This window comes from Canis aureus, chromosome 6, assembly GCF_053574225.1.
Source record: "Canis aureus isolate CA01 chromosome 6, VMU_Caureus_v.1.0, whole genome shotgun sequence".
Taxonomy (NCBI): domain Eukaryota; kingdom Metazoa; phylum Chordata; class Mammalia; order Carnivora; family Canidae; genus Canis; species Canis aureus.
The window spans coordinates 19266463-19294003 of NC_135616.1; the positions used below are offsets into that span (position 1 = coordinate 19266463).

Consider the following 27541-nt stretch of genomic DNA (forward strand, 5'->3'; position numbering starts at 1 on the left):
GGCACAGTAAAGTTCTCTAACCAGGTGGAGATGTAACTGAGACACAGAGGTCAATGTTGCATTTCTGACTTTCTCCAGTGTCTATGTGGGACACTGATGGGCTACTTAAAAGAGAGCAAACATTTAGATGAGAGAGGCCTGAGGAATGTAGGGGGAAAAGAAAGGTAGGAGGACACCAAATGTGAAATATGTTTTCTGAATCTTAAAACTCCCTTGAGTTGGGTTTCCTCTGAAAACCTAGATGTGATTTTAGTCTTAGCTTAAAAAATGAGTTTCCTTGTATCTGTGATGCTTGGCAGCTTTCAAACACTTCTACAATCCACACTGTCATCTGATCCTCCCAACAACTCATCAGTAGGCAGAGTGGGTATGATTATTTACATTTTATGAAAGAAGAAAGAAAGGCCCTGAGCTTAGGGCAACTTGCTCCAGGCCATAGGGCTGTTAAGCAGCAGAGATGCCAACAAGAATCGTTTGATAAGATACCAACTATGTCCTGTCAATTCTGCCACACAAATCTACCATTTTATAGGTGCAAGTGAGGACTGGCTCCCAGGAGAAGCTAGCAAGGGGTGGGGAAGCAGGGTGCAGAAGAATGAGCCAAACAACGGTGGTTTCAGAAGTGCCAGACTCAGCTTGATTTTTGAGGGCGGGATGCTGTAGGGCATAAATTACATCTCAGGATTTATTCCACCTCCAGGAAAAGCAGCCCTTGTTGGCCAGTCAACAAGGGCTGCCCCCCACCACCTAGGAAGAGCACCCCCTGTACTCTGAGGCAATCTTCTAAAGGGTGTCAAGCATACTTGAAGGGACTCCAATTGTATGCCCCAAATCTACACTAATCAAGAGGATTACATGAGCTACTGCACATGGGATAAGTGAAAGCAACTTGGAATTTTTCAAATACTATTTGAATATAAGAAATTATTTTATTCTGATGCATTCTTAGGGCAGACTGACTCATCTGAGCACCTTCTTTGAAATCAGAACCAGACAGAGCTGCAGGAATCTGACTCTCTTCCTAGGAATCTGGTTCAGAGACATTCATTTAGAGAAAGGGGGCATGTTCAAAGATGGTTGTTATTCTGGGGCACCTGGGTGGCTCAGTGGTTGAGCATCTTCCTTTGGTTCTCCTGGGATCCTGGGATTGAGTCCCACATCAGGCTCCCTGCTTCGCCCTCTGTCTATGTCTGCCTCTCTGTGCCTCTCATGAATAAATAAAAATCTTTAAAAAAAAAAAGAATCGTTTCATTAAATGTATAGGAATTAATTCTATCAACTCATTCTGTTCAGACAAAAAGTGAAGCACAGAGGACAAGTGATGGTGACTCAAATCATGTAAGTGGTAAACGGCAGGCCTTGGATGGGAATCAGATCTCCTGATGACTTCTCTGGAGTCCTTTCCAGGAACCTCCATACCAACAGTAGGAAGGAACTTTGCTCTTTAGCTGGTAGGGATGAGATGAGGATCAGGAGGGCAGGGGCCAGGTGAGGGTTCTTGGATAGTCAGCAGTCCTAGAGCTTGCCCAGACCCAGAGAGAAGATTAAGTCTTTTGCATATTTTTGAAGGCCTTCTCTATCATGTGCAGACTCTTATAGGACAAGAAGAAAAGTACCCTAGCAAGTGCTTACGCATAGCTGCCTGAGTTTACAGGCTGTATCCACCCCTCCCCAGCCACCTCAACTTAAGAGGAATGGTCTTATTTGAAGGGAAGAGTGAGAGGGAAACAAGGGATGGGGAGCCTCAGGTGCCACAGAGTATGTTCTCCAGGCCCTTATCATGTCTACAAGGCTGGAATGGGCTGGAAGAAACCTGTGTAAAGTCGCAGAATTGTCTTATGAGAAGTCCGACACACACACTCCATTCTATTTTCTTAAGTTTCTAAGGAAGGTGCACATCTCTAAAGAAAATACGTTACTTATAATACATAAAACCATTTAATTTGTACTGGTGTTAAAAAAAGAAGTTTAAATGAAACCCATATGGAAGCTGTCTAAATGCTTGGGTTAGAAAGAAGATTGGGTCAAATACAATAGCGAGTCCTAAAGCAATAGCCTGCTACAGGGAGTCCAAATCTATCCACATTTAGTCTAAATGTAGAATGACCTTTCACTACCAAGCCTTGAGCTTAAAGTCAGCTACAGTTATTGGAAATCATTTCCAAAGGTCATTTGTAAAAAAAAAAAAGTATATGGATTTAAAGATGCCTTCCATACATGTAGAAAGCCAAATCTGCAATGCTAGTGAAAAATAATATGGGGAAATAAAAAAAAAATAATATGGGGAAATCACTGTTGCAGTGATGAGTTTTGAAAACAACCTAAAAAGGTCAAGGTCACACAGATAGTAATTTCGTTTTCTTTACTTATACATCAGTAGACTTGTTCCTGTGTGTGTTGCTGAGCTATTTACCACCACCCACATGGATCGCAGAAAAAGAATATGCGATATTATCTAGGAGGGAGTTACTAAGAACCATTTGCTTTCACTAGATCAGGGCTAATATTACACTGAAACCATGCAGAGAACATTCCAGTGAGCCAAAAGCTTGACTCTAATTCCAAGTGGTGACATTTATATGCAGGATGTCCAACATGTCATTAGAAATTTTTCAAAGGGCATATATAGCTGAAGTCGCTAGGGCATGATTACATGTGCCACCTTAATAAGTTTTAAAAAAATTTCAGTAGCTCAGCGTGAGTGCTGAAATGCTTTCCCAGTTCATCAGTGAATGCTAAATGAGCCCCCTTTTTAGATGCAGGCAGGAGAGCAGGTGTGTGCATATGTAAGAAATAGATATGCTCTGATGATTCTCAAGGACAGTCTTTTCTCCTATCCTTCCCCCACCCTGCCCTCAGTATAAAATGATGTTTAATGTGGAATATCAATTTGTTTTTCTTGTAGTAAAACACAAATTAATAACAAACTATTCTGCTTTATTTAACTGGGAATCTCTTTGTCTCAATGTTTTACTTTTCATTCTTTCTAACTGACCCCTCCTTCTTTCTTCTGTTTCTCATATTGATGTTTTTATAGAGAAACATATATATTTTATAATATACAATATATACATATATAATATTAAAAACATATAAACATCATATATAATATATCCATAATATATGTACAGATATTAACATAAACATTATATATATATATATATAAACACATATAGAATACAACTTTGCTTTTTTGAACTTCAGCATAGACTCCTAAAGAAAAACTATCTGGATGACCTATTTAGGTACTGCATGTTTATTAAGCATTAAGTCAGAGTATTAATAATTCTTTTGTTCTTTGCCCCAACTACAACAAAAAATGTAGAACATCTATCCTGTGCTAGAACTCTTCTAGACACTGGAGCCTGCATAGATTAAAAATAAGCCACCTCATCTGCCCTCATGATGTTGGTTTGCTTTTGCTAGTTGAAGAGGAGTTGCCTACTGTTTGGTGTTTGTGAAACAGAAGAACAAACACTATATTCAGTAAGAAATCTGGATTCCAGGGTTGCTTTCAACACTTACCAGCCTTGTAACTGGAGGCAAGAAACTTCATCTAAGTCTTTCTTCAACTGTAAAAGGAGAAAAAGAATATCTGTCCTACCTACCTCACAGGGCAGTAGAGAAAAAAAATTAAAACTTTATGAAAATGCTTCCTAAATTCCACACTTTTCTGTAAACTTAAGGCACTGATGCACTTGGTCAATGGCAGATCCAGTGGCTAGCTCAGTGCTAAAGAGAATGGGCTCCCCACACAGGGATGAATCCAAGAGTCATGTCTTTGATAGACAGTAAGAATTTAAGAACCTAGCAAGGTGACTTATGTGACATATCTTGTATCTGTGTGTGTGTGTGTGTGTGTGTGTGTGTGTGTGTGTTAGGAATGAGATGAAGTGTCAGGGAACAGAACGCTGTCCTGTGCTATTGCGTCCTGGAAATATGCCCATCCTGTTTTGTTGTGTTTTACCATGAATAGTTCCTTATAAGATGTGAATACTTTGTGCCTTTTACCCTCCTGCTGCCAACCTCTTGCATCTTTTTCTTTCATTATAAAAGCAATATGTTCATAACAGAATATTTGAAAAAAGGCCAAAAGTAGAAAACTATCACCTGTAGTACCACTGTCCTCAGACAACCACTATTAATCCTTTATATTTTGCTCTCTCTCTCTCTGTATATGGTTGGTTGGTTTTGTATAGTTGTGGTCAAACTGCACATGCAATGTTGAGTCTGCTTGTATCTCCAAATAACATTATAAAATAAAAAAAATCTATGTTTCCATCCTCTTTCTCCTCTCTTGTCATTTAAAACTGAAGTCCTGCATCATCTCCTTTTGGTAGCTTAACAAGTCCTGCTAATTTGATCACATGAGCCTCAGGTGCATTCTAATTCTAATAATAGGTCACCACCAGAGTCCATCTCTCTTCTTCCTGTGAATTAATGGAATCCTCTGTATTCCCAATTTCACCATGAGCTCCTTCACGTAGGAAGCATGTCTATTTGATTTCATGTACACAGAGCCTAGATCAGTGCCTGACACAGACTGCACAATAAGTATTTGTAGAATAAACCACCGAATGTTATGATAAATTCTTTCATGAGTTTCTACTCTACAGTCCTTTGAGTAGATGAACCATAATTTCCTCAAAAATCTCTCTATTGCTGGTTTCAATATTCTTACTACAAATAACTATGCAATTAACACTCTTCAATATAATCTTTTACTGTATTTCAGGTTTTTTAAAATTAAAGATTCAGAGAAAGAAAATTCTAGGTCTAAACATTTTTTTTAAGATTTTATTTATTTATTAATGAGAGACAGAGAGAGAGAGAGAGAGAGAGAGAGAGGCAGAGACACAGGTAGAGGGAGAAGCAGGCTCCATGCAGGGAGCCCGATGTGGGACTCGATCCTGGGTCTCCAGGATCAGGCCCTGGGCTGAAGGCAGCGCTAAACCACTGAGCCACCTGCGCTCCCCTAAACACTTTTTTTTAAATAGCGCTTGATATATATTGACCTATTTCTTTTAAAGAAGGTGCATTTACTTTCATCATTCCCAGGCTATATCCTAGCATTGGTCAAGACTCCATTAAGACAGCATGGATGTTTCTTTTTCCAGGAAACCTTCTCTTCCCCATGACCTCTGGCCTGTCAAGCTTGGGGACACCTCTTCTGTACTTCCATATAACCCTCCATCATAGATTTATGATGTTTTACTGCATACTCTTTCTTCCAGAGAAAACTATTAACTCTTTTAAGGCAAAAGGCAAATCTCACTAATTTTTATAATCTTCAGTGCCTAAAAGTGCAACAAATTTTCAATACATTCTTGTTGACTGCAAGTAGCTGGTGTTTATTCCAACTATATAGTGAAATTGATCCATAAATAGAGGTAATAATGGCAATGATTATTATGTACCAAACATAGAGACAGAGAATTAGTGGAATTCTTTGCTCTGGAAATCTTGAAAGAATTAATGTTCAAAGATTACTATGATGTTCAGTTATTCAATGATTCACAAACTGGAATCAGGAAGTTTCAGAACAATGAATTTCCACTTTCCATCAACTTGCCTTTACTCCGTTTTAGACATCAGGGTTCCTTCCTCTACAAAGTCTTAGGGTTTACTACTTCAGCATACAGATTCAATTACTGGTAGTGCTGCCTCAGGCAAGCAGCCCTATCAGCTCCCAATCTGTTAAAAAAGAAAGTCTAGACTTTTCCTGGGAAAAAAAAAAGATTTTATAATTTATAACAGTTAATAATGAATATTTTACCAAGGGCAGAAAATGAGCAAAGTGATGTGAAAGAGGCCATGGAATTATTTCATAGCAACCCATTGGCTAAAACAGAAGCTGAATATTCTATGCTTAAACCGAGTGCAGAAAGCAGATGTAAAAATGAAGTGATCTTAAAGAATACAGATACGACCTTTCACTTCTTTAGTCTTTCTTCAAAATGCTGATCAACAGTCAGCTATAGAACAATGATCCTTAATCATGTAAGGAGTACTCTGTGAAGTTGATAGGAGATGGATTAAGGCCATAGAGGATTCTTTTTCCCTTCATTTTTGCATGTATCTTCATAGCAGAATTGGGATATTGCATTTTCTTCTCCTAGTTTCCCAAATTAAGAAGTGGGCTGAGAAATTGGAATTAGTTGCAGACTGAATTTTACATGTTAAATAAAGGCTTTTGGTTTTGGAAAAAAAAAAGCATAACATAAAATATCGGTAAGAAGTAGTTTAAATGTTCCTTTTTATAGGGCCCAAAACATAAATACACATAACCAGGCAACTTAATGCCAATTTATGAACACAGTCTTGCTCATGACCCACACAGATATATTGCATATTCTTCATGGTAAGGTAGCCATCTTCATTCCATTCACAAAAAGTAGCCACTCATGTCTGGCATCAATCAGCTTGTGAATTCCTGACATACTTAGCGCAGCAAGTATTTGCTAAGTGGCATGTTTAGAGCAGAGAGGCATCAATCATTCAAGTGTTCCTAATTTCCATTGTAATGAGCACTTGAGAATGAACAGTGAGTTCATTGTTCAGGAGTACATGTGCAATCCTGCTGTTGATCACCAATAAACATGAACTCATTTTCAAACTCTCAGCGCTTGCCTCTGGCACACGGACTTTGGAGGTATGATTTCTGTGGGTAATTATCCCACTTCGTATGTGTTCAGTGCTTTGTTGTTAACAAAGGCTTCCATTACATAACCTCACAGATCCAGTAGAAGCAGATGCCTGACAATGTAATTATTACCATTAAATTCAAAGCTAACTCTAATAATTTCTGACAAGCCCCCTATCTTTGTCAGCAAATTCAGTGGGTTGAGTCAACGTAGGGAATTTCTGCTGAACATAGTCCCTTTCTACCTCCTCCCTGTTAGGGCCCTAGTTCAAGTCCTCACCAGCTTTCTTTCCCTCAGCTTCAACATCTCTTTGAACTGATCGTCCATGCTCCAGTCTCCATCCTCCCCTTCCTGCCTCCCAATCAATCCTCCACACAATAGTCAGAGTGACCTTTAGAAAAGCAAATCTATCACATTATTTTCCTTCCTTTACATCATTCGATGGCTTACAGCCACCTTCAAGAGAAAGTACAAACACCCATATGGAGTAAACAAGACCCACCAGCATTTCATGGTCTGGCCTCCACCCAGAGGCCAGGTTCAGAGCCTCCAAACACCGAAGAGATTCTGGTTCCTCACTTCCTCGTCCTTTTACTCATAGGTAAATAAGAAAAAGAGAGGAAGAAACCATAAAACACAAAACACATATCCATGCTGTAGTTAAACTAATTTCTTAACATTTTGATCACAAAATTCTGGATACATTTATCAAAGGCAAACTGCTCTCACTTTTTTTTTCCTTCCACTTCACTGGTGCTCCTAAAAAATTGCATATTTAGCCAAATGGACGATCTAGAGTTGTACTTGTCTCTCCAGCGAAGAACAGTCAAGCCCACAGAACAGTAGCAACAAACTGTGTGTGCCATTAAGTGATTCATTCATTCATTCACTTATGAATTCATTGCGCACTAGGTAATGAACTAGTCTCTATTAAGGACTGGGGACACACAGTGAATGAGATGTTGTCATAGGCTTTAAGAGCTCGCAATTTAGAAGAGGGAGTGGAAAACGGGTGGCAGAGTCCTTGGAGATTTTCTAATCTTTTCTTGAATGCCTCTTGTGACAGGTATCTCAGTGCTCCTTACTTCCTTAAAGTCTCTATTCACTGTATTCTGTTCCATGATTCCTTTTCCACAGAGGAGTCCTTCAAATTAAATATTTACTCATTTGCCAAAAATATATGTACTTCCTTTTCAATATGAAAGTCCTTTAAGAATAAAATTGAATACAACTCATTTTACTCAAAAAAATTATATTGAACATCTACCATATCTCTTCCTCTAGGAATTCAAAGGCCCTTGCCTTAAGCTCCTCATAGTCTAGTGGCAGATATAGATAAGCAGACAATGACAAATCAGTGTAGCAAGAAGAGTGACTGAGGGACTGAATCCAGATGTGTGTGTGGGCATGCACGCACATATATGTATGTAAGGACAGGAAGGGGCTGATCCCTGAGAAGGTATTAGCCGGGCTAAGGATCATGATGGGAATCCTTATCTCAATAAGCACTCATCTGGAGGTAGGTAGGACTATGCACGGTAGGTTAAAGGAAGCCCTGTAGGAGGGGTGGACAAAATGTAGGCCTCAGACCAGTGTATTTCAAATTTCGCAGACCCGAAGAAGCTGTTAAAACACAATTTTCCAGTTTCCACCTTCAGAATTTTTGATTGAATGGGTCTGGGTGGGGCCCAATAATTTGTATTTCTAACTAGTTCCCAGGTGATACTGATGATGCTGGACTGGGAAGCCACACTTTGGAAACCACTGCCAGAGGCAGGTGAAGGAACAGATCACAAAAATTTTGTATATAAAAATCATATGTGCCCTCTGAGTATAAATCATAAGACTGTATTTATTCTGAAGTGGATGCTTTTTGCAATTCAGTAACTTTTTTCCTGAGTCCTGCCATATGCAAGGCACTATTCCAGGTCCTCTTCTTTTCTGGGGTCAAGCCTTCTTCACCTTCACATTCCCAGTGGTTTCCGACCCTTTCACTCTCTTGGTTTTCACTAACAAAATGTAAATTATCTCTTTTGATAACACTGGGATTTAGGATTACCTTAAGAAAGGCTTTGAAGTCAAAGACCTAAACTCAAAGCCCAGATTCCCAATCTCTACTAACCATGAACACTGGGAAATTAATTTAACTCATGTAATTGTAATTTTTCTCATTTATAAAGTGAGGAAACACCTATCTTATAGGGATTTTGTGAAGAAGGGATGAAGTATCAACTAATGCAATGCCTACAGCATAATCAATGCTCAAAAACTGCTAGCCCAGAAAGGATAGTCTTTTCAATTAATTATGCCCCAGAAACTGGTTACTCCTGTTTTGACCCCTACTTCATACCACAAACAAAAATTAATTCCAGGTGGATTACAGAACTAAATGAGAAGGATAAACAATAAAGCTTTTCGAAAACATTGGGTAATATCTTTATGAACTTGGAGCAAATTACGCTTTCCTAAATAGGACACAAAGGAGCTAACCATACAAAATTTTGATAAACTTGGTTATATTAAAATTAAGAAATTCTGATTGTCCAAAGAAACTATTAATATAGTAAAAAGAGAATTGATTAATAAGGATAGGATCCTGGCAATGTGTGTACCTGACCAAAGAATATATAAAAAACGCCTACAAATCAATAAGATAGTCAACTGCTCAGAAAAATGGGAAAGAACCTGCAAAGCCACTTCATAAAAGAGAATTCTTGAATAACCGAAACGTGACAAAGCTACTCAAATTCAGGAGTCACCAGGGAAAAGAAAATTCTATGCCATACATACTCACATGTATGGCTAAAAAAAAAAAAAAAAAAAAAAAAAAAAAGAAAGAAAGAAAGAGAGAGAGAGAGAGAGCAGACAATGCCATGTACTTGTGAGGAATTAGAAAAAAGGTCTCACACATGAATGAAGGAGTGTAATTTGCATAATGACTTTGGAAGCTGGCGATCAGATTCCACTAAAGCTGAGCAGGTGCCTGTCCCATGAAATGGAAACATCATAGAAACTAAAGAGAATTTAAGTTTTAAATTTTCTTGGAAAGAGTCAGAACTTTTAAGTCTAGAAATGAAAGCGGATATTGAATGGTGTTGTTATTTGCTCGTGGGACAATGGCTGTCCTACAAAATATAACAGAAGAATCTAAGAAATGTTCTTCATATATGAATTTCTGTGCTATTACCATGGTGCCAAGATTCCTATCAAGCCACAAGTATTGCTACCAAAGCACTATAGAGGCAGTTCAATACTATCTTACTAAAGATGAGGCAAAGACAAATGAGGAAACAATATGATAAACGAGTAAGAGAAGAAAAGCTTAAGGAAGACAGAAAGATAAAGAGCAACTTAAATTATTGGTGTTCTTTGGAGAATTCCAAACAATCCTAAAAGTAGAAAGGTTAAGACTATGTCCACAGGAAACTAAAACAAAGCAATATATAACATGTATTTTGCTCTCTATGAGGTCACTGGGAAATAGTGACAATTGAAAATGTATAAAGATATCTGGTTAAAAATAACAGGTTGTAGGAGTTTGTGAGGGCTGACACAACAGAATACCATAGACTGGGTGGCTTGAACAGCTGTTTCCTCACATTTCTGGAAGTTGTAAGTCTGAGATCAGGGTGCTGGAGGGTTGATTTCAGGTTGGAGGCCTCTCTTCTTGGCTTATGAATGGCCATATTGTCCTTGTTTCCTCAAATGGCCTTTCTTTCTTTAAATTTTTATTTATTTATTCATGAGAGACACACAGAGAGAGGCAGAGACATAGGTAGAGGGAGAAGCAGACTCCCTGTGGGAAGCCTGATGTGGGACTCGATCCCAGGACCCTGGAATCACGCCCTGAGCTGAAAGCAGATACTCAACCACTGAGCCACCCAGGTATCCCTCAATTTCCTCTTATTATAAGGACACTAGTTAGCCTGGATTCAAGCTCATCCTAATGACCTCATTTTAACTCAGTCAGCTCTATAAGGACCCTATCCCCAAATATAGTCACATGCTCAAGCGCTGGATGTCAGGACTTCCACATATAAATCTCGGGGGAGGGGACACAATTCGGTCCATAACAGTAGTCTTCAGAAAAAATTTACATATTAATGCATATATTTAAAAATAATGCTAAAAAGTGTCTTTTTTTTCTTACACTTCTCAGAGTACTAAAGTATCATCCTTTATAAAAGCTGTGATCAGACAAATGCTTATTGTGTGTGTGCTGGGGAGGCTGAAAGAGATTTTTCTCAGAGATTTTCCCAATACCTCTTCTCAGTTTCCTTTTCTCAATTCCTTCTCTCTTTTGGTTTCTGACAAACAGCTATACTAGGCAGCTGATAAAAGGTCTTTCAATGATTCCCACCTTCTGGTATTCACGTCCTGTGTAATCCTTTCCCCTTAAATGTGGACTGAATTTATTGATTCCCTTCTTACAAACAGCATATGACAGAAGTATTGGAATATCACTTTTAATTTTAAGTTATAAAAGGGCTGTGGCTTGCATCTTTCTGGATTGCTCACTTCTGGAGGAAGCCAGTTGCCACGTCTTGAGGCAAAACTGTGGAGAGGCCCATGTGACAGGACTTGGAAGCAGATTTTGTGAGGTCTGCTCACATGCGTGAGCTTGGAAGTAGCTAGCCATAAGAGGACTGTATGTAGCCTTATGGAAACCCCAAGCTAAAAGACTATAGCTAAGCTGTGACTGGATTCCCAGACCACAGAAATTACGAAATATTAAGTGTCTGTTGTTTTCAGCTGCTAAGTGTTGTGGTAATTTGTTACGCAACAATAGATAACTAGTATAAATTCACCCTACAAATATCAGTCAGAAATAGCCTTCTGGAAAAAAAAAAAAGAAATAGCCTTCTGAAGTTGGAGTCCATAGACATATGAAAAAATAGTATTTAAAAAATCAATTTCAGACCATTTTTACTAACAACTTTAAATTGAGATAAAAAATCTCAGATTAGTCTATGTCAGTTTTTAACACAAGGAACCTGAAAAGAGAGTTGCTTTGCTCTGTCTCCCTATTATTACACAAAAATGCTTTGGCAGGTATCTCATTTTTTTTTTTTTAAAGATTTCATTTATTTATTTGACAGAGAGGGAGAGCATAAGGAGGGGGAGGGGCAGGCAGAAGGACAGGGAGAAGTAGGCTCCTCACTGAGCAGGGACCCCTACGTGGGGCTTGATCCCAGGACCCTGGAACCAAGACCTGAGCCGAAGGCAGACTCTTAACCTACTGAACCACTCAGGTGTCCTGTATCTCAATTCTTTTTAATTTAGCTCTAGAATTATCTAGTTTAGGTTGTGTTTTCCTTTATTTCAGTTGAAATTTCAATTTTCCTTTTAAGGGAGAACTAAAAAAAAAAAAAATCCAAGAATTATTTAAGACCTTGTTTTTAATAGTTTTAATAAGAAGAAATTATATGGTTAATGCACAGTACCCATCTAAAGATACAGCCGGATGCTCTATGCACTGTTTACCCATTTTGTTGGCAGGGACTAGATCTGACCCAACCTTTGGATTGTCGTGCTTTGGGAAGCATTGCCTGCTGCGGTGCCCACCAGCCTGCTCTGTCCATGCAGGATTCTGTGGGCAAGCCTGGGTGACAGCTCCAAGAGACACTTCATCACACCCAGTTCCTACACCCTCACAGTGGACACTTAATGCTCTTATTACTTATACTCTGTAAGTGTGACTCTTAGCCAGCAGCTTATTTTTATATTGGAGGGCTCTAGACACAGGAAGTAAGGGACAGGAAAGGTCTGTTCTGCATTAATCCTTTTATAAGTATTGGCTAACAGTTATGGCAGCACTTATCCTATGTAGAATAAAACCAAACACCAAAGGTGAGAGGCTGAAAGGGAGGAGGGAGGATTCCTGTCTGAAGGGATGTTGAAGACTGGGCAGTTTACTAATTTCCTAGACAGGCTCAAGGATATTAGCTCAAGTAAAAGGATAGTTTAACAGGTTCTGTCCAATTGTCTCCTGTTCTACAGTGTGTGCATGTGAATGCAGGTCTGTGTGCACATGTGTGTATGATCTAAAGTCAGATATTACAGCACATGTACGTTTAGGTACCAGTCCTTTAATCTGACTTTATGTTTACTGGAGAAAAAACAACAGAAAAAATTTAACCTGATCTTATGTTTACTGGAGAAAAACAACAACAAAAAAATCAGTTGATGTAGGATATATTTTTCTGTTGTCAACAAAAATTCTTTGTCTCTATAAATGAATTGTCTCACAACTTCAAATAAACACACAGCATTTTTTATATGTATTTTAAATATCCTAGGATAATGAGTCACTGCATGGTTCTTGAATTCTGACCACTTGAGTTCCAATTTTGCTCTACCACTTGCTAGCCAAGTGGGCAAGTTGTTTAATTCTGTGAGCTCCACTTTTTGGTTTCTAAAAGGGAATAATAGCAGATTTTACTGACAGGGCTATAGAATGTCTAAGATGGCACCGTCCGCCCCCTCCCCATAGCCATTGCTCAATAAACATCAGCAATCATTCAGAGCATGGAAGAAATTTTCCTAAAATAAGCAGTTCTCCACAATATAACTATGAACAAAATCCTCAGTAGAGAAAGTACTATTATTAGTAGCATAATCTTTAGCCATAAAACCAAAATGTTTTGATATTATCTATTACAAGGCACAACAGTTATAATGCAATCCATCTTTCTAGACCATCTGTGAGGGTTTGGTTTCTTATTATTACATAATGGCATTTAAATTGGTTCCATGGCATGGAATTAGAGGAGGAACCACTTTATGATAGAGAGATCTCTCTGCACGGTGGAAGATTCCCATTAAGCTGCCTATAAAGGGATTGTCCCATTGACTTGCATCATTAAACAGCAGAGACCATGGAAGAGTCCCTGCAAATTGAGTCAAAAACTTTTGAGGAGGAAAAGATTAAGATGGCTGCCATCCTGTAGCCTGCTGGCCATTCTAATGCTCGAGCAATATCACTCAAAATTAACTCTACCTGTGAATTATTTTCCTTTTATATTAGCACATTACCACTTTGCTATGTTACCGCCACTGTCTTCCCAACCTGGGAGACAAGACCCAACCAGCATCTTTCTGGCCTAATTGAAATTTGTGCCCAGGGTCTGGAAGGTCAGCCTACATACTTACTGCCATTAATTTTCCCCATGCAGCACACAGTTCCCCATTACAGAATATGCCTGAATTAGAGAATTATGAAAAGGCTTTGTTTTTATTTAGAATTCCCATCCTGTGTTGCTAGTTATGTTGTAACTAGCATTATTTTCTAGTGCTATCATTAGGAGCAGCAGTACCACCAGCAGCAGCAGCAGCCAGAGGCAGAGCCTGCTGATGTTTACAGGTACAGTCCGAGTTAGGGGCAAGGCGTGGCTTCCCATCTTTCCAGGTGCACCAGGAGGGCGAGCTCTACGGAGCCATCCCAGACTCTACAGGGGGTATTCAGCTGTCTTCATTGTGCCCTTGTGGAAGCCTGCTTTAACCTTTATCATGGCACCTGTACCACTGGGTCTCACCTCCTGGTTTGCCCAGTTGTCCTCCCTACAGAGAGGATCAATCCCTGTCTCTGCCTGGGATTGATCAGATTAAAACAGATATTAAAAAAAAAATACTAGACAACTAATGAATGAATGAGAAGAATAAAGAAGATAAAATAAGGAAATGGGAGTGTAAAGCAATACAGAGAAACTATTGTGTCGTTGTCTTCCATACCGAATGTAAAGAATGTCTTATAAATGCTGGAAATCCCTGATTATTGTGGGTTTTGAGGCCATGCTCTTTCCCTAGGGGACAGTAGGAGCACTGCCCAAGGCACCTGTGGGCTTTTCTCTGGATAACTGTAGGTTCTGGCCATTGCACAGTCCCCACCTTCCCATAAGTCATCCTGGTTATCATTCCACTTGAAAGAACTGGAGCTACTTTTCACTCAGGAGAACATAATAAAAATCAGTCCTTCACTGCTAAATTAGAATGGACAACCCTTCTCTTGGGAAGAAAAGCAATAACTGATCATGATAATGAGATTGTGCAACAAGCTTTGAAAATGCTTATACCACATTTATACAGAACAGTATTTGCTTACACTTCAGATATAGCCGTCGATTTACGGTTTGGAGCCACAGAGTAGGTGATAAATATGAGTATAACAACTTATTGAAACCATTTTACTACTTTTTTTTAAAAATAAAAATGCTATTTGCCTGTTCACTTCATATTAAGCTATAGTATCCAAAATATTCCACTTTGGATTTTCAAAATCAATTCTGGCAGGATTTAGCCCATAACACAATAATTCATTTTCCAAAGTAAATACCACCAGTGATGCAGTGTGCTCTCAAAAATTGTGTTCCAAGCATGACATTAGATTTTTAGTTCATGTCATTGAAACTGGCTTTACTGGGTCTCATAAAATGCATTTCCAAAAGTGATTAAATGTTTTATAAGATCAAACTCAGTATTTAATTTAAAATTTAAACAGAACAAAAATTTTAAGAGTTTATATAAAGAAAATTAAAGGATTTCATTATAGTATATCATTTTCTATATATTGAGAAAGTTGTATTTTTCTCTTTAACTTTCTACATTGTAACCAAAGGGATAAAAATGACCTACATTTCAGGGATTTTATAATTTATGAGATGTCACAGACTTAGTAGCGTATATTTAGGGAAACCCATTGATAAAATTAAAGTAAAAATTCAAAATACATGTAATTAATTTAGTTGGATACTCAGATGTTGAGTGAGAACAGTGCGTAATGATGCAAAGCTAGTTCTTTAATGGCAGATTATAAAATACATCAGTTAAAATACAAGAGACTAGCATAATGAAATGAAACAGAAAATGAAATTGATGGGGTGCTCATTTAACTCACTGACAGTTTGCTTATCAAGGCAGAGTCAGGCTGCCTTTGTTGATTTTTTTGGAGCATATTCAGAATGACACCTTCTGCCTTCCTCTCATCCCTGGCGGGATCACTTTAGACAACCCCCTTCCCAACCTCACCTCTCACCCCATTTCCAAAGTGGAAATACAACTGTCCACACTCTGAGGATTCACTCCAGCCTTCGAAATTGTCAAACCACATCTGCCTTGCTCTTAGTTTACCCATGTAGAACTGTGGGCTTCAGCACTTGAGAAGAAACTAGTCATTGTGGCATCTTTCGAGAAAAACAAGATAAATGTGGTGGCAGAGGTGTTCACTTATGAAGGGACTGTTCAAAATTTAGCTGAGGCACGTTTTGCATCAGAAAACTTAAATGTAGATAATCCAAAATAACTTACCTGTTCTTTCAAAATAATTTATTGGGCCAGTGATATTTGACCTGAACATACAGAGATGAAGAAATTGTGTCCTAGGAGTCCACAGACCAGGGAAGTGGTCTTAAAACGTTTCTTTGTGTAGAACTAAACTCTCTCCCCATTTATTTGTTATCTATCTATCTATCTATCTATCTATCTATCTATCTATCTATCCATCTACCATCTATGTATCTATCATCTAACCTATACCACTGTGGTGGGATATTTTGATTTCACAAAATTTACTCTATACCAAAATAGAGAACTAGAAAGATGAAATATACGCACAAATGGAAGTTCTAACATTTTCTTCCCTGACAGGTTATCTTGCATACCTCTTGAAGTATGAGCAGTCCACTTGGAAATCACTGTCCCCAAAGGACACAGATGTGTGAGCAGATAACATGAGGCACAGAGACTGAAGCAGCTAATCCAGTGGGGGAACTGGCAAGACTTTGCAGAGGGGGTAGAGGAGAACAGATATAAACTAGGTCTTTGAAGAATGAATAGGATACAAACAGATAATGTAGGATGTGAAAATGTGTGCATACATCATGACAAATGGATAGTTTTTGACAACAGCATTTTTCATATTCATTTGTTTATTTATTTCACATCATTGATCTAAACTTTATGCCATTAAAATCCTATGTGGAAGTCTAACATGTAATATAAATAAAAGCAGAATTTCTCTGGCTGAAGTGGAAGGTTGAGTCCCGAGAAAGTACCTCCTGATGCCAAGAAGCCTCTGTGGGACTCAGAACTCTAGAGTGTATGGTTTTTGATAAAAGGTTTTCTTAAATAATGAGTTTCTCTACTATATTCTTAACATTTTTGGAAATCATAATTGTGATTTAAATTTTGGGAAAATTAAATTTAATCAATCTGTGTGCTTTGAATATGACTGCTTCCTGTGGTTATTATGGCACATGAGCTATCAGCCTAAATGCTCAGCTTTCAGGTGTCTGTCATCTCCCACTAGAAGTTGAGATTTCTCACAGAGGAAATATGCTGGAAGTAGAGATTTATGACTTAGGAGTAGATTTGGTAAAATGTTTTTCTTCTCAGCTCAAAAGGACAAGAATAAACAGAGTAATAACTCTATTTCACAACAATCTATTCATTTAAAAAACATTTTTGAATGACCGCTCTGTGCCAGACACTGTGTTGAGTACTATGAATAAATTTGAGAATTCACTGTGATCTAGTGGAAGGAAGTAGACAAACACATTACAGTGGCAGATAAAACACACAAATAAGGAACTTAGCAATATGTAATTGCCAAAATAATACCACAAGTCTCTATGAAATTGTATTTTACATATATACTTTATTATATACTACATAAGTATATATTATATATTTATTCATATATGTTACTGAACAATTTTTGCTGTGTTTTATATAAAATTGAGTACCAACATTTAATATTATCCATTTCAACCACCAAAATTTCTTTTTTCTTTCAAATGGCAACCTTTTTTTTCATTTCCTGTTTCCACATCCTGTGCTCAGTCATATTAGGGAGTTTTAACTCTCATTGCTTTATAAAAGCTCTTTATGTTAAGATTGTTAACTCTCTTTCTGTCAACTATATTGTAAATACAGTTTTTTTCTAGTTATATTTTGCCTTTTTATATGATTATAGCATTATATGATTTAGAGAAAATTTTAATTTTTAGAAAGTCAAGTTAAAAACTTGTGTTTGTGTGCGTGTGTGATATGTGGGTGCATGTTTGTCTCCTAGTTGAATTCATAAGAGCAGTAATATGGATTGAAGAAGCAGTCTACAAAAAGAATGGCTAGCTTTTCCAGGAATCCATGGATCTTCTCTGAAGGGGAAAATAAACAGTCTGGTTGATACCATGACACCATGACTAGACTTTAATTTCTGTTGATTAAGAGGAGGAAGTGGGAGAACTCAATCCCCTTGGAAAAGAGGCTCCACCCTCAGTGCTCTCACTTCATACCTATGGAGCAGGATGCTGAGATGCTGCAAATCCAAGAGCATCATGGGCATAGAGTACTACTGTAGGAGAAGTGTGAGCAAGCTTGTTTTGTGAACAATTTTCCTTGCTTTCCAATGAGTGCTTTTACTTTCAGAATGTTAAGACAAGATGAGATTTGGATATGGACCTAATTAGGAGGGGAAAGGAGGTTTCGTGGCTTGACTAGGTTGGAGGCCAATTGGTCTGTCTCTAACTTTAACTTGCAGAGACTTCATAGGGCTGGCATAAACAATTATGAAAATAAAGAGTGTGCCCTTGCTGGATTCTGTTTGCTGTGCACACCCTTTCTCAGAGACCTGAACATGCATTGTGAGAGGTTGATGGTAGTGGCCGCTTTGACAGGATGGAACTGGATCCTTCAGGATCCCATTTCAGACAAGAACTACTCAATGATGGAACTTTGTACTGGGTAAAACATCAACACAACATAGGAGGTGGCATTCTCTTCCATCAAAGGCAGAGGATGGCAAGGAATCAGAAATACTCATTGAACAGGTAATCCTAGTATTACTCTGAAAGACAACAAAACATTTGCTGGGCAGACAAAGGGGAAAGGTCATTGTAAGCAGAAGGAAGAGTGTGAGCAAAAGTGTGGAATCGTGAGATAGCAATCCAATCTCTCTGGCCAAACATATGCAGAGCCTTTGTGTCAATTATAAAATGCTCCTCTGGTGGGAACCTTAAAAAGGTTCCCCTTGGGAGTGACAAAATAAAGACAAGCCACATGTTTTGGGTGGAAGCATTAGAAAAAGGTGCCCCTTCCTTTGAGCTAATTCAGCCCTGGGCCAGGGCCTGCAGCTTGGAGAGAATGTTGGTGAGTTTTCAACCCCCATTCCTCCTGCAGGTCACAAACTTTTCAATCCAACCCTCACTTGGGAGCCTGCAATTGCCTTGCTAATTCTTTTATCTCACCCATGTGTCCTGGAAATCCACCTGCTGCAGCCTGCTGGATGATATTTTAAGTGCAAATTTGATCATACTCTGTTTCCCTGCCTCTTCTTTGACTATCATAGTGGTTATAAAATAGACCCAGCACTACCTTTTATAACATATTTGTGGCCAGTTGTTTGCAAACAATGCAGCAATGGTATTCCTTCCCTTCCTGTAGATGCACACCCTGGTAATGTGGCTTTGCAGCTCCTCTCAAAAGATGGAGTTTATTTTCCCATCCTTTGAATCTGGGAATCCCTGTGGCTTGTTTTGCTCAGTGGAATGCCACATAGGTGACAGCATGACTGTTTTTTTTTTTTTTTTTTTTAGCATGACAGTTTTGAATCTAGGCTAGCACAACTGAGATCCCTCCTTCTGCCATGTGACTGAGTCTAGGCTGGCCTATGGGAGCATGAGAGACACATGGAGCAGAGTGAGCAGCCCAGTTGTCCCAACTGAGGCTCTAGAGATGAGAAGAAGTCCTGCCAGTATTGGCAAAGCCTACTATCTACCTCTGAACATGTCTGCATTATCATGATGAAGTCTTGCCTAAATTATCAACCCATAGAATTGAGAGCTAAATAAATGGTGGTGGTTTGAAACTATAAAGTTTTGGGGTGGTTTATTATGTAGCAATAGCTGACACAGTTATCGTGAAATGAAATGCGCAGATGGTAAAACTTAAATGCACACATAATTTCAAAGAGTTAATGCAATGTCCTAATTATAATAAAAAAGAACCAAAGGACAATAATTTATAATAAAATAATACAAACTTCAGTATATAAGTCTTCCTGGGTAAGACTACCTAAAGGGCATAATGAAGAGTAGCAAGAGGGTTGAACCTACACCTAGAACACTGAATGTTATCGGTGATAATCTCAGACTGATACACACTATGTATTAGTGTTTCAAATGCCCAGATCAGCAGTTGGTGACATAATTTTTCAAAGGAATAACTCTTGATCAAGTTATGAACAAACTTTTAAAAAAGTTTTCCCTTGGTTTACATGGTAAACCATTTATATGGTTTAAATTTCTGGAAAATTTAAAGTCTCATGAAATCACAATAGTTTCTTTTGTTTATATCTCAAATAGAGTGATAGTCTAGGATCATCTAATTATAAAAATGATTTCAAGAACATCCCCTAGGATTTGAGGAAGCCATGTGCGACCGGGGTCAGTTCTTTGCTGGGCAGAACTGACCTGTGCACCGAATGATGTTTAGCAGTATTGGCTCCCATCCACTAAATGCCAGCAACCTCCGATTTCTGTGACAAGAAACTTCCTCACAAACTTCCAAAAATTCTTCCCCAGAGGGCCTATACCCCCTGATGAAACCACTGCTCTGTTGAATAAAATGTTAGCTTCTGTTGTTATTATACACACTGTAGTACATTATATTGCCCTGCTTAAGGATAGTCTGTTTATAGGACACTCATGGACCATCTTGGTATAAAATAAGAAGTCAGGTCAGTGGAGTAGTGTCAGGTGGGAGAAGTCAAATGGCAAAAATGAAAAAAAAATTTTTTTTTCTGAAATTTAATTGAAATTTAACTTATTTTAAATTAATTTAAAGTAGGTTAAACTGAAATTCAAATTATCAATTATCCCTCAACCATGTGGGCTAACAGGATAGATGTCTTCTGATTTGATTTAGCTTTAAATAAGTAGAGAAATTAACATAAGCAATCCCAAAAATAATTTTAAAATAATAATTTTGTGGAAACTGACAACTGAAGTAACATTTGTTTGTGAGAATAAAAAGTTTACTTAAAGATTGAGGGCAGAGCTGGGTGCTAAGAAGGCTTACTGAAATCAAAGCTCTAGAGTAATCTGCATAACAATTACACTAATCATTTTCCTACCAGAAGAATTGATGATGTGGAGACTTTCCTGACCACATGGTGAGTCAGGGGAACATGGAACCAAATTCATGATTCCCAGTCCCAGACTACCACATCATTATTCAAGAAGACCTACATCTACCACTCATGGGAGGTTAACCCCAAGCTCACAAACTAGGTCGGTGGGTGAAGTGTTTCAATTTACAGGATGAAATGATGGGCACGGACCTGGTAAATTGTACTTGCAATTATTTTCTTAATTATAACTGCAGGGTAATTTCTGCAGATAAGGTGCATAATATAGGAAGATTTTTTTTCTCTTCACATTAAGGAATAGGGCAATTGAAGGTCTCTCATCTTTTGCTATAAGGTGTTGCTGAGATATCTAACATCTCTTAAATACAGCACTTCATGATTTTATATAGTTTACAACTTCTTCACATGACAATCCAAAGAAATGATGACTCTGGAGAAGATAATCAATTAAACTGGTTATGTGGTTGTCACATGGTCAAAAGCAAGCTTCTCCCTTGCTCCCCACACCTTTCTCTTTTCAATTTGTGGTTTTGGTCTTGTATATAACAACATGAAATAGGTTTTTCGGCTTGTGTGTGTCCTGTAAGACACTACAATGTAAGATGATATTTTTGGCTCCTTTTTTCACCCCATTTACTTGATCAGTATGAGAAACTATTTTCCTCTGGCTTCAGATAACATGCTATCACCATCCAGTTTAGGTAAAACATCCTGGAAACACATTTTATTGATTTAAGGATATAAGGATGTGAGTGTCTGAAAAGGGGGGAAAAAAAACCAAACAAGCCAAAACCCAAAAAACCTACCAAATAGGAATAAAACTAAAGCCAGAAGTCAATGTCACAGGTAATGATAACAAAGAAAGGCAATGAAGTGGAAGAACAGAAGCTAGAACAGAGATACCAGTAGAAATGAAGACCAAATAATGAAGGGATAGAGAGGTGGGACAGATGTCCTCAGGGAAAGAGGACAGGAAGGGACAGGGACAGTGAGAAGGAGGCTCAGAGAAAGCCAAAAAAGGGACTAGGCAGGATGAAGGATTTTGTCTGGACTGTTCTCATCTTGCTTATTATTATGATTATAATATTTTTCCCTTAGCACATTTGTGCTTCCAGTGGTGAAATGCAGGAGAGAGAAGACAGGACTTCTAACTTCAGTACTATGCCCACTTTAAAGGCTCCTTCTTTAACCAACTTGGCACCTAAAAATAGTCCATCAGAAGGTGTTCTGAATTCTTATGTCTATACACAGGTATTTTTTTTCCTCCCTTGAAAAGACACACATCAGTAATCGTTTTATTTCAGAGAATACTTTTTGGCAATGCTGATTTTATATCCCTAAGTGCCCCCTAGTGACAAGGTCCAACTTCAAAATCTCTTTCACAGTCATTTTGTTCTAAACATTTCCTTTTCCTGGTTCAAATGTGGTCATCTCAGGGACAAAGCATCCAATGTATTATTAGTTTATTTTTGTTAGGAAAGAGGAAAGTTTCTTGGGTATAAGGTACCATCACAATGAGTTATTTTTTCTTTAGAAATTAATTTCCAATTGAAGAAACTTCTAGTCTCCTATCATAAGAGCAAGTTTCCTTCAGTTGTACTATTATGAAATAAGCTATTTGAGGATATGATCAGTCATATCTCCCTCTTTCTCTGTTAAGTTGTATTAAGTCTCTCATCCTGACATAGTTTCTTTCTGTTCATCTTGTGAAACAATAAAAGAGTAGTACAGACATGAAGAATGATATGACACTCTACAACTGTTTCTGAGTTCTAATTTCTTTTGATCATTTTGTGATATTCCTAAAAACTTAGTAGGGTAGCTAAGAGGCAAAATATTGTAATCATAAAAAAAATATTGTAATCATAAAATTTAGGCTTACGTACTGATTTAGTAACTTCCTGTGGGATATGAGCTATGCTATGCAATTTCTTTAAGTGTCAGTTTTGGGGCACTTGGGTAGCTCAATCCATTAAGCACCTGACTCTTGGTTTCAGCTCAAGCCATGACCTCAGGGTTGTGGGATGAGCCCTGAGTTGGGCTCCATGCTCAGCACAGAGTTGGTTGAGACTTTGTCTCTCTCCCTCTCCCTGTGCCTCTTCCCCTGCTCGCGCACACACTCTCTCATTCTCTCTCAAAATAAATAAGTGAACCTTAAAAAAAGGAAGTATCAGTTTTATATCGGTAAATTGGGAAAATGATGATAAAAAACTCTTATGGGGGATTACGTAAAATATTATATGTTAAGCTCTTAGCAGCCTGCCTGCATATATTTAGGGTTTAATAAAGGATAGTTATTATTAGGATGTGCAGCTCAGTAACTGATATAAGCCAAATCTATGTGTTTTACTCTGTCTTTAAAAATAATTGGTAGAAAAACATCTCAGTACTCTGAAGCAGAGTCATAAAGACCTTTAAATAGACTATGGACCCTATCTACTTCCAATCTATGCTATTTTTAGATTCTCTTTAGAACCTAAGTGTTCAAGAGCTTAACTAAGATGTTTAACAGACCAAGTTCCATTGTACCATGTTTAGCAAATTGAATAAAAAATACAAATGGAACATACTAAAATTTTTCTTATATCTATTTATAATTTACAGATTCCTGAATATATCATTTTCAGTTCATTGAGGAAACCAAGGTACAAAAGAGGTCCATTAGTTGGAGAAAAATGGGCCAAGGGACAGCTCTGAAGGGGAAGTATCAGAATCTTCTGCAGAGAGTGATTTTCCCAGATCCACACTTCCATGCTCCCTTAGGGGCATAAGGTGCTTAAGAATATAACAGCTCGGCTCTTGCAGCCCCAGAGCCACTATTATTGATGGACACGTGTTGAATTCCTTAGCCATTTCTGGGATGGAAATAAGGATAGGAACCACTGGGTTAGTAACTGATCTTGACTAAGCTCCAGTCTATTATGTTTGTATTTATTTATATTTCTATAGCCGCAAAAAAGAGGAATTGCTTGTAATTTCTTGTATTTAGAAGTTTTAGCTGTAAATCCTTCTGGTTTTCCTCACTTCTACTCTCTACACTGCCCTAGTCTTATTTCTGTCACCTATTTACAGACCTAGTTAAAAGGAAAAGTGATTAGCATGAGGTGAAAATGATCCGTATACAATTGGAATTTTATCTGATGTAATCAGAATAATGGAAAGACTTTAGCTAGTGCCCTGAAGAGAAAGAGGTTAGCTGCTCTAGGCTTTATTAATTTTTCTTTTTTCTTTTTGGCCAGGATCAAATACTCCATTGATGAATCTATTTTCAGAGATCTCTAAACCTTGCACCTCAGGCATGGAGAGGGTATGTTATATTCACAGAAGCCAATTTCAATGAATTTGGGGGCAAGTAAGTACTTTCTTTGCTCTGAAAGCCTCTAGCAACACATGGACCATGAACTGAGTTCAAAGTAGGATCTCCTGCCACATAAATTTTTATTGTAATTCTTTTTGGCCTGTTTTATCATTTAATTTTCATTCACTTGGTTTCAGGTATAGTTGAAATCCAGAGATCTGTAGCTCTTTGTCATCAGTGTCCCACTGTCACATAAACAGTAGTAACAATTGTTTCTGAAAACTATTTCCCATCTCCAGTGGCAGATCTGTTCTCTCGTACTAAAATTTCTTACCCCCCATCCCCCCATTCCAGATTCAAACAATGGATGTGATTACTTCTGAGTCTTCCTGGGATTGCTGCAATTTTACAAGTTAGTTCTGTTCAACACAAAAACATGGAATAGCTTAATCTCACTGATCTGGACCAAGTAAGACCAGCAAAGTCAAGTTGTCTAGATAGCTTTGGGGCTGGTGAAGTGGACACTGGTGAATGAGTAGGACTCCTGAGCTGGTGGATGTGTCATGGCAATAGCAAGAACAGACTGAAAGTAGGGCACGGTATGTTTCCAGTCCTCCAATCCACACTGGGGTGTATGTGCGTTCCCATTTATTCCCTGGAGCTCACCTTGACTTCTTAAAATTCCAAGTCCAACACGCACATTCTATACTTTGGGGTCAAATTCTCATGAGAAATTGACTTTAGTCTTTTGCACCTCAGTGTGAATTGTTGATGATGTTACCTCTGGACTTTATATTTTCTTCAATTATGTTCATGAAATGGCTGTCTCTTGTTAAGGAGTACTTTGGGCATCAGAGAATGGGTGGGGGAAATACATTTGTGAATGTCGGTGCCCTGTCATAAAGAAGGCACAGGCCTCCTGCATCTAAGTATGACCTTGCCTTGGAGAGATGATGGAATATTGGCAGATTAAAAAAAAAAAAAAGGAATATTGGCAGATTCACATTACTTTTTTTGGGACATCACTCTTCAGTAGCTAGCTATTCCTTTGATTAAATCATGCATTGAGGGATCCCTGGGTGGCGCAGCAGTTTGGCGCCTGCCTTTGGCCCAGGGCACGATCCCGGAGACCCGGGATCGAATCCCACATCGGGCTCCCGGTGTATGGAGCCTGCTTCTCCCTCTGCCTGTGTCTCTGCCTCTCTCTCTCTCTCTCTTTCTCTGTGACTATCATAAATAAATAAAAATTAAAAAAAAATAAAATAAAAAAAATCATGCATTGACACTGTACTTGATTAGATTTGCCCAAAAGACGGTGCTAGTTTAAAAAAGAAAGCTATTTATATAATTTTTATCTAGTAAATATACCATACGTGCCATATAATTGACATTCCCTAAATTACAGTTAGATGAACAAATGGATGAATAAATGAATGATTCTCTGACTCTGTACTAGCAATTTTGTGTATATAATTTTTGTGTTTGCTCCACTTGCCCAAAACACAGTGTCCAAGAGGCCACAGTTTAGGTTCTATTTCCACACAGGCCTGTTTGCTTTGCTTTGTTCTATGATGATTGGCTGTACTTATGTCTCACACATATATCCTGTTCAATATAAAAGCAATAATACAAAAGTGAGTGGACTTTTGAAAAAAAACCTATCATTACTGCAAAATCTAAATCAGGATAACATATCTATACATCTATTTATTTTGGGAGTTACTAATCCCATAAAGCTCAGAGAATCAGAAGCTGAAATATCAAAATTCAGCTGTGGGTATAGGCATATAGGTTTTGGAGATGTACTTTTGGCTACTTACAACTAAAAACATGTTTAAAATAGAACCTAAAAAGTTGAAGATGAACCAGAAGATGAATATTTATAGTATTGAAAATGAACCCTTTAATCTGCACCATATCTGTTGAAAGGAAAACAGGGACCACCAGAACTCATGAAGGCACCAACTATAGACAGGCAGTTTGATGCAGTTAAGACCAGATACTAAGTCATATATGCCACTGAGAATCTAAACAAATGGAAGTAAAACCCTTTGATACTCTCTATGAAAATAATGTAATGTATTAATTTGTATTAATTGTTTTGAATTCCACTTGTATTATTTATTATTCCTTAAGTCCCTCTTTGTAGTTTAGAAAAAAGCAGAGGACAAACTGTCTCAAAGAAAATTAGGTTAAGAGTAGGACCAAAATAGAACCAAACCTGTTTCCACTTTTCATTCAGAGTTTTCCTTACAAGATGGGAAACCTATATAAGGTAAACTTGGGAGTGACTGGAAAGGAAATTTTAGAAGACAGAAAGAAAAGAAAGAAGCTGCACATTCATTCAACAAAACTGTTGAGCTCTACTATGCTAGAAATATGCTAGCTGATGGAGGTCAGGAATGACAACAGTCTGATTAGGAAGAGATGTCAAACCAAATAACTTGAAACAAGTATATAATTACCACTGTGGTAACTGATATAATGAGTAAATGGTGTTAAGTCAGCAAAGAGCAGGGAGAGCAAATCTAGTCAAGAAGAGTGACCAGGAAGATGAGAAGTGATATTTATTTATTTATTTATATAAAGATTTTATTTATCTATTCATGAGACACACAGAGAGAGGCAGAGACATAGGCAGAGGGAGGAGCAGGCTCCCTGTGGGGAGTCGGATGCGGGACTTGATCCCAGGACCCTAGGATCATGACCTGAGCCAAAGGCAGCTGCTCAACCACTGAGCCATCCAGGTGCCCCAAGGAAGTGATATTTAATCTGATGCTCCAGATGAAGCACGGAGGTGGGAGGGATGGGTGGAATGAGGTGGGGAGAGAATCTCTGGGCTTCCAGCAGGATCCACTGATCAAGATGACAGAAGGGTGAATGATCAGATGATGGCAACAGAGAGTAGAGACAGAGAGGTCGGTGGGGAAAAGGCAGATCCCATACAATCAGGGAAAGAAACCTGCATTTTATTCTCAGGACAGAGGGAAGCCTCTGAAATATTTCAACTGTGGAGTGCCACATTCAGATGTGCACTTGGTAAAACTCATTCTGGCTATGACAAGGGCAATAGAAGAGACAAAACCAGAGTGGATGCAGGGAGAGCAGGTAGGGGCTGTTCCCATAGCCAGAGAGGGATGGTGGTAGGTGGACAAGAAAGAGAGAACGTGATAGACATTTTCGAGCTAAAATGGCTAGGACTTGATAACTGAACATGTGATCTAAAGAAGAGGGAATATGTTAAGTCCCATGTTTCCAACAGGAACAATTAGGTGACACTTACTGAGATGGAGAATGCTGGAGGAGGGGCAGGCTTGAGGGAGGCCTAATAATGGCACACCCATAGCCAATTGGTTACATGGCTCAGAAGTTCTGAAGATAGCACTCAGAGCTGAGAGGCTGGTCTATAGGAGTGGATGAAATAACTGGGGAAAGAGTGTAGACTACAGAGCGGAG

At 38.3% G+C, this 27541-nt stretch overlaps 1 protein-coding gene across 4 annotated transcripts in view; it reads right to left on the bottom strand.

The window, feature by feature from the left end:
- Positions 1-27541, bottom strand: part of CHST9 (carbohydrate sulfotransferase 9) — a 241549-nt gene that overhangs the window by 58868 nt on the left and 155140 nt on the right. The window contains exon 4 of one of the 4 annotated variants that reach the window (XM_077900328.1): positions 3526-3572. The exons of the other annotated variants lie outside the window; for them this stretch is intronic. Coding sequence (XP_077756454.1) covers positions 3526-3556 — 31 coding nt within the window. The 5' untranslated portion in view covers positions 3557-3572. The remainder of the gene's footprint in view (positions 1-3525; positions 3573-27541) is intronic. 4 annotated transcript variants of the gene reach the window in all.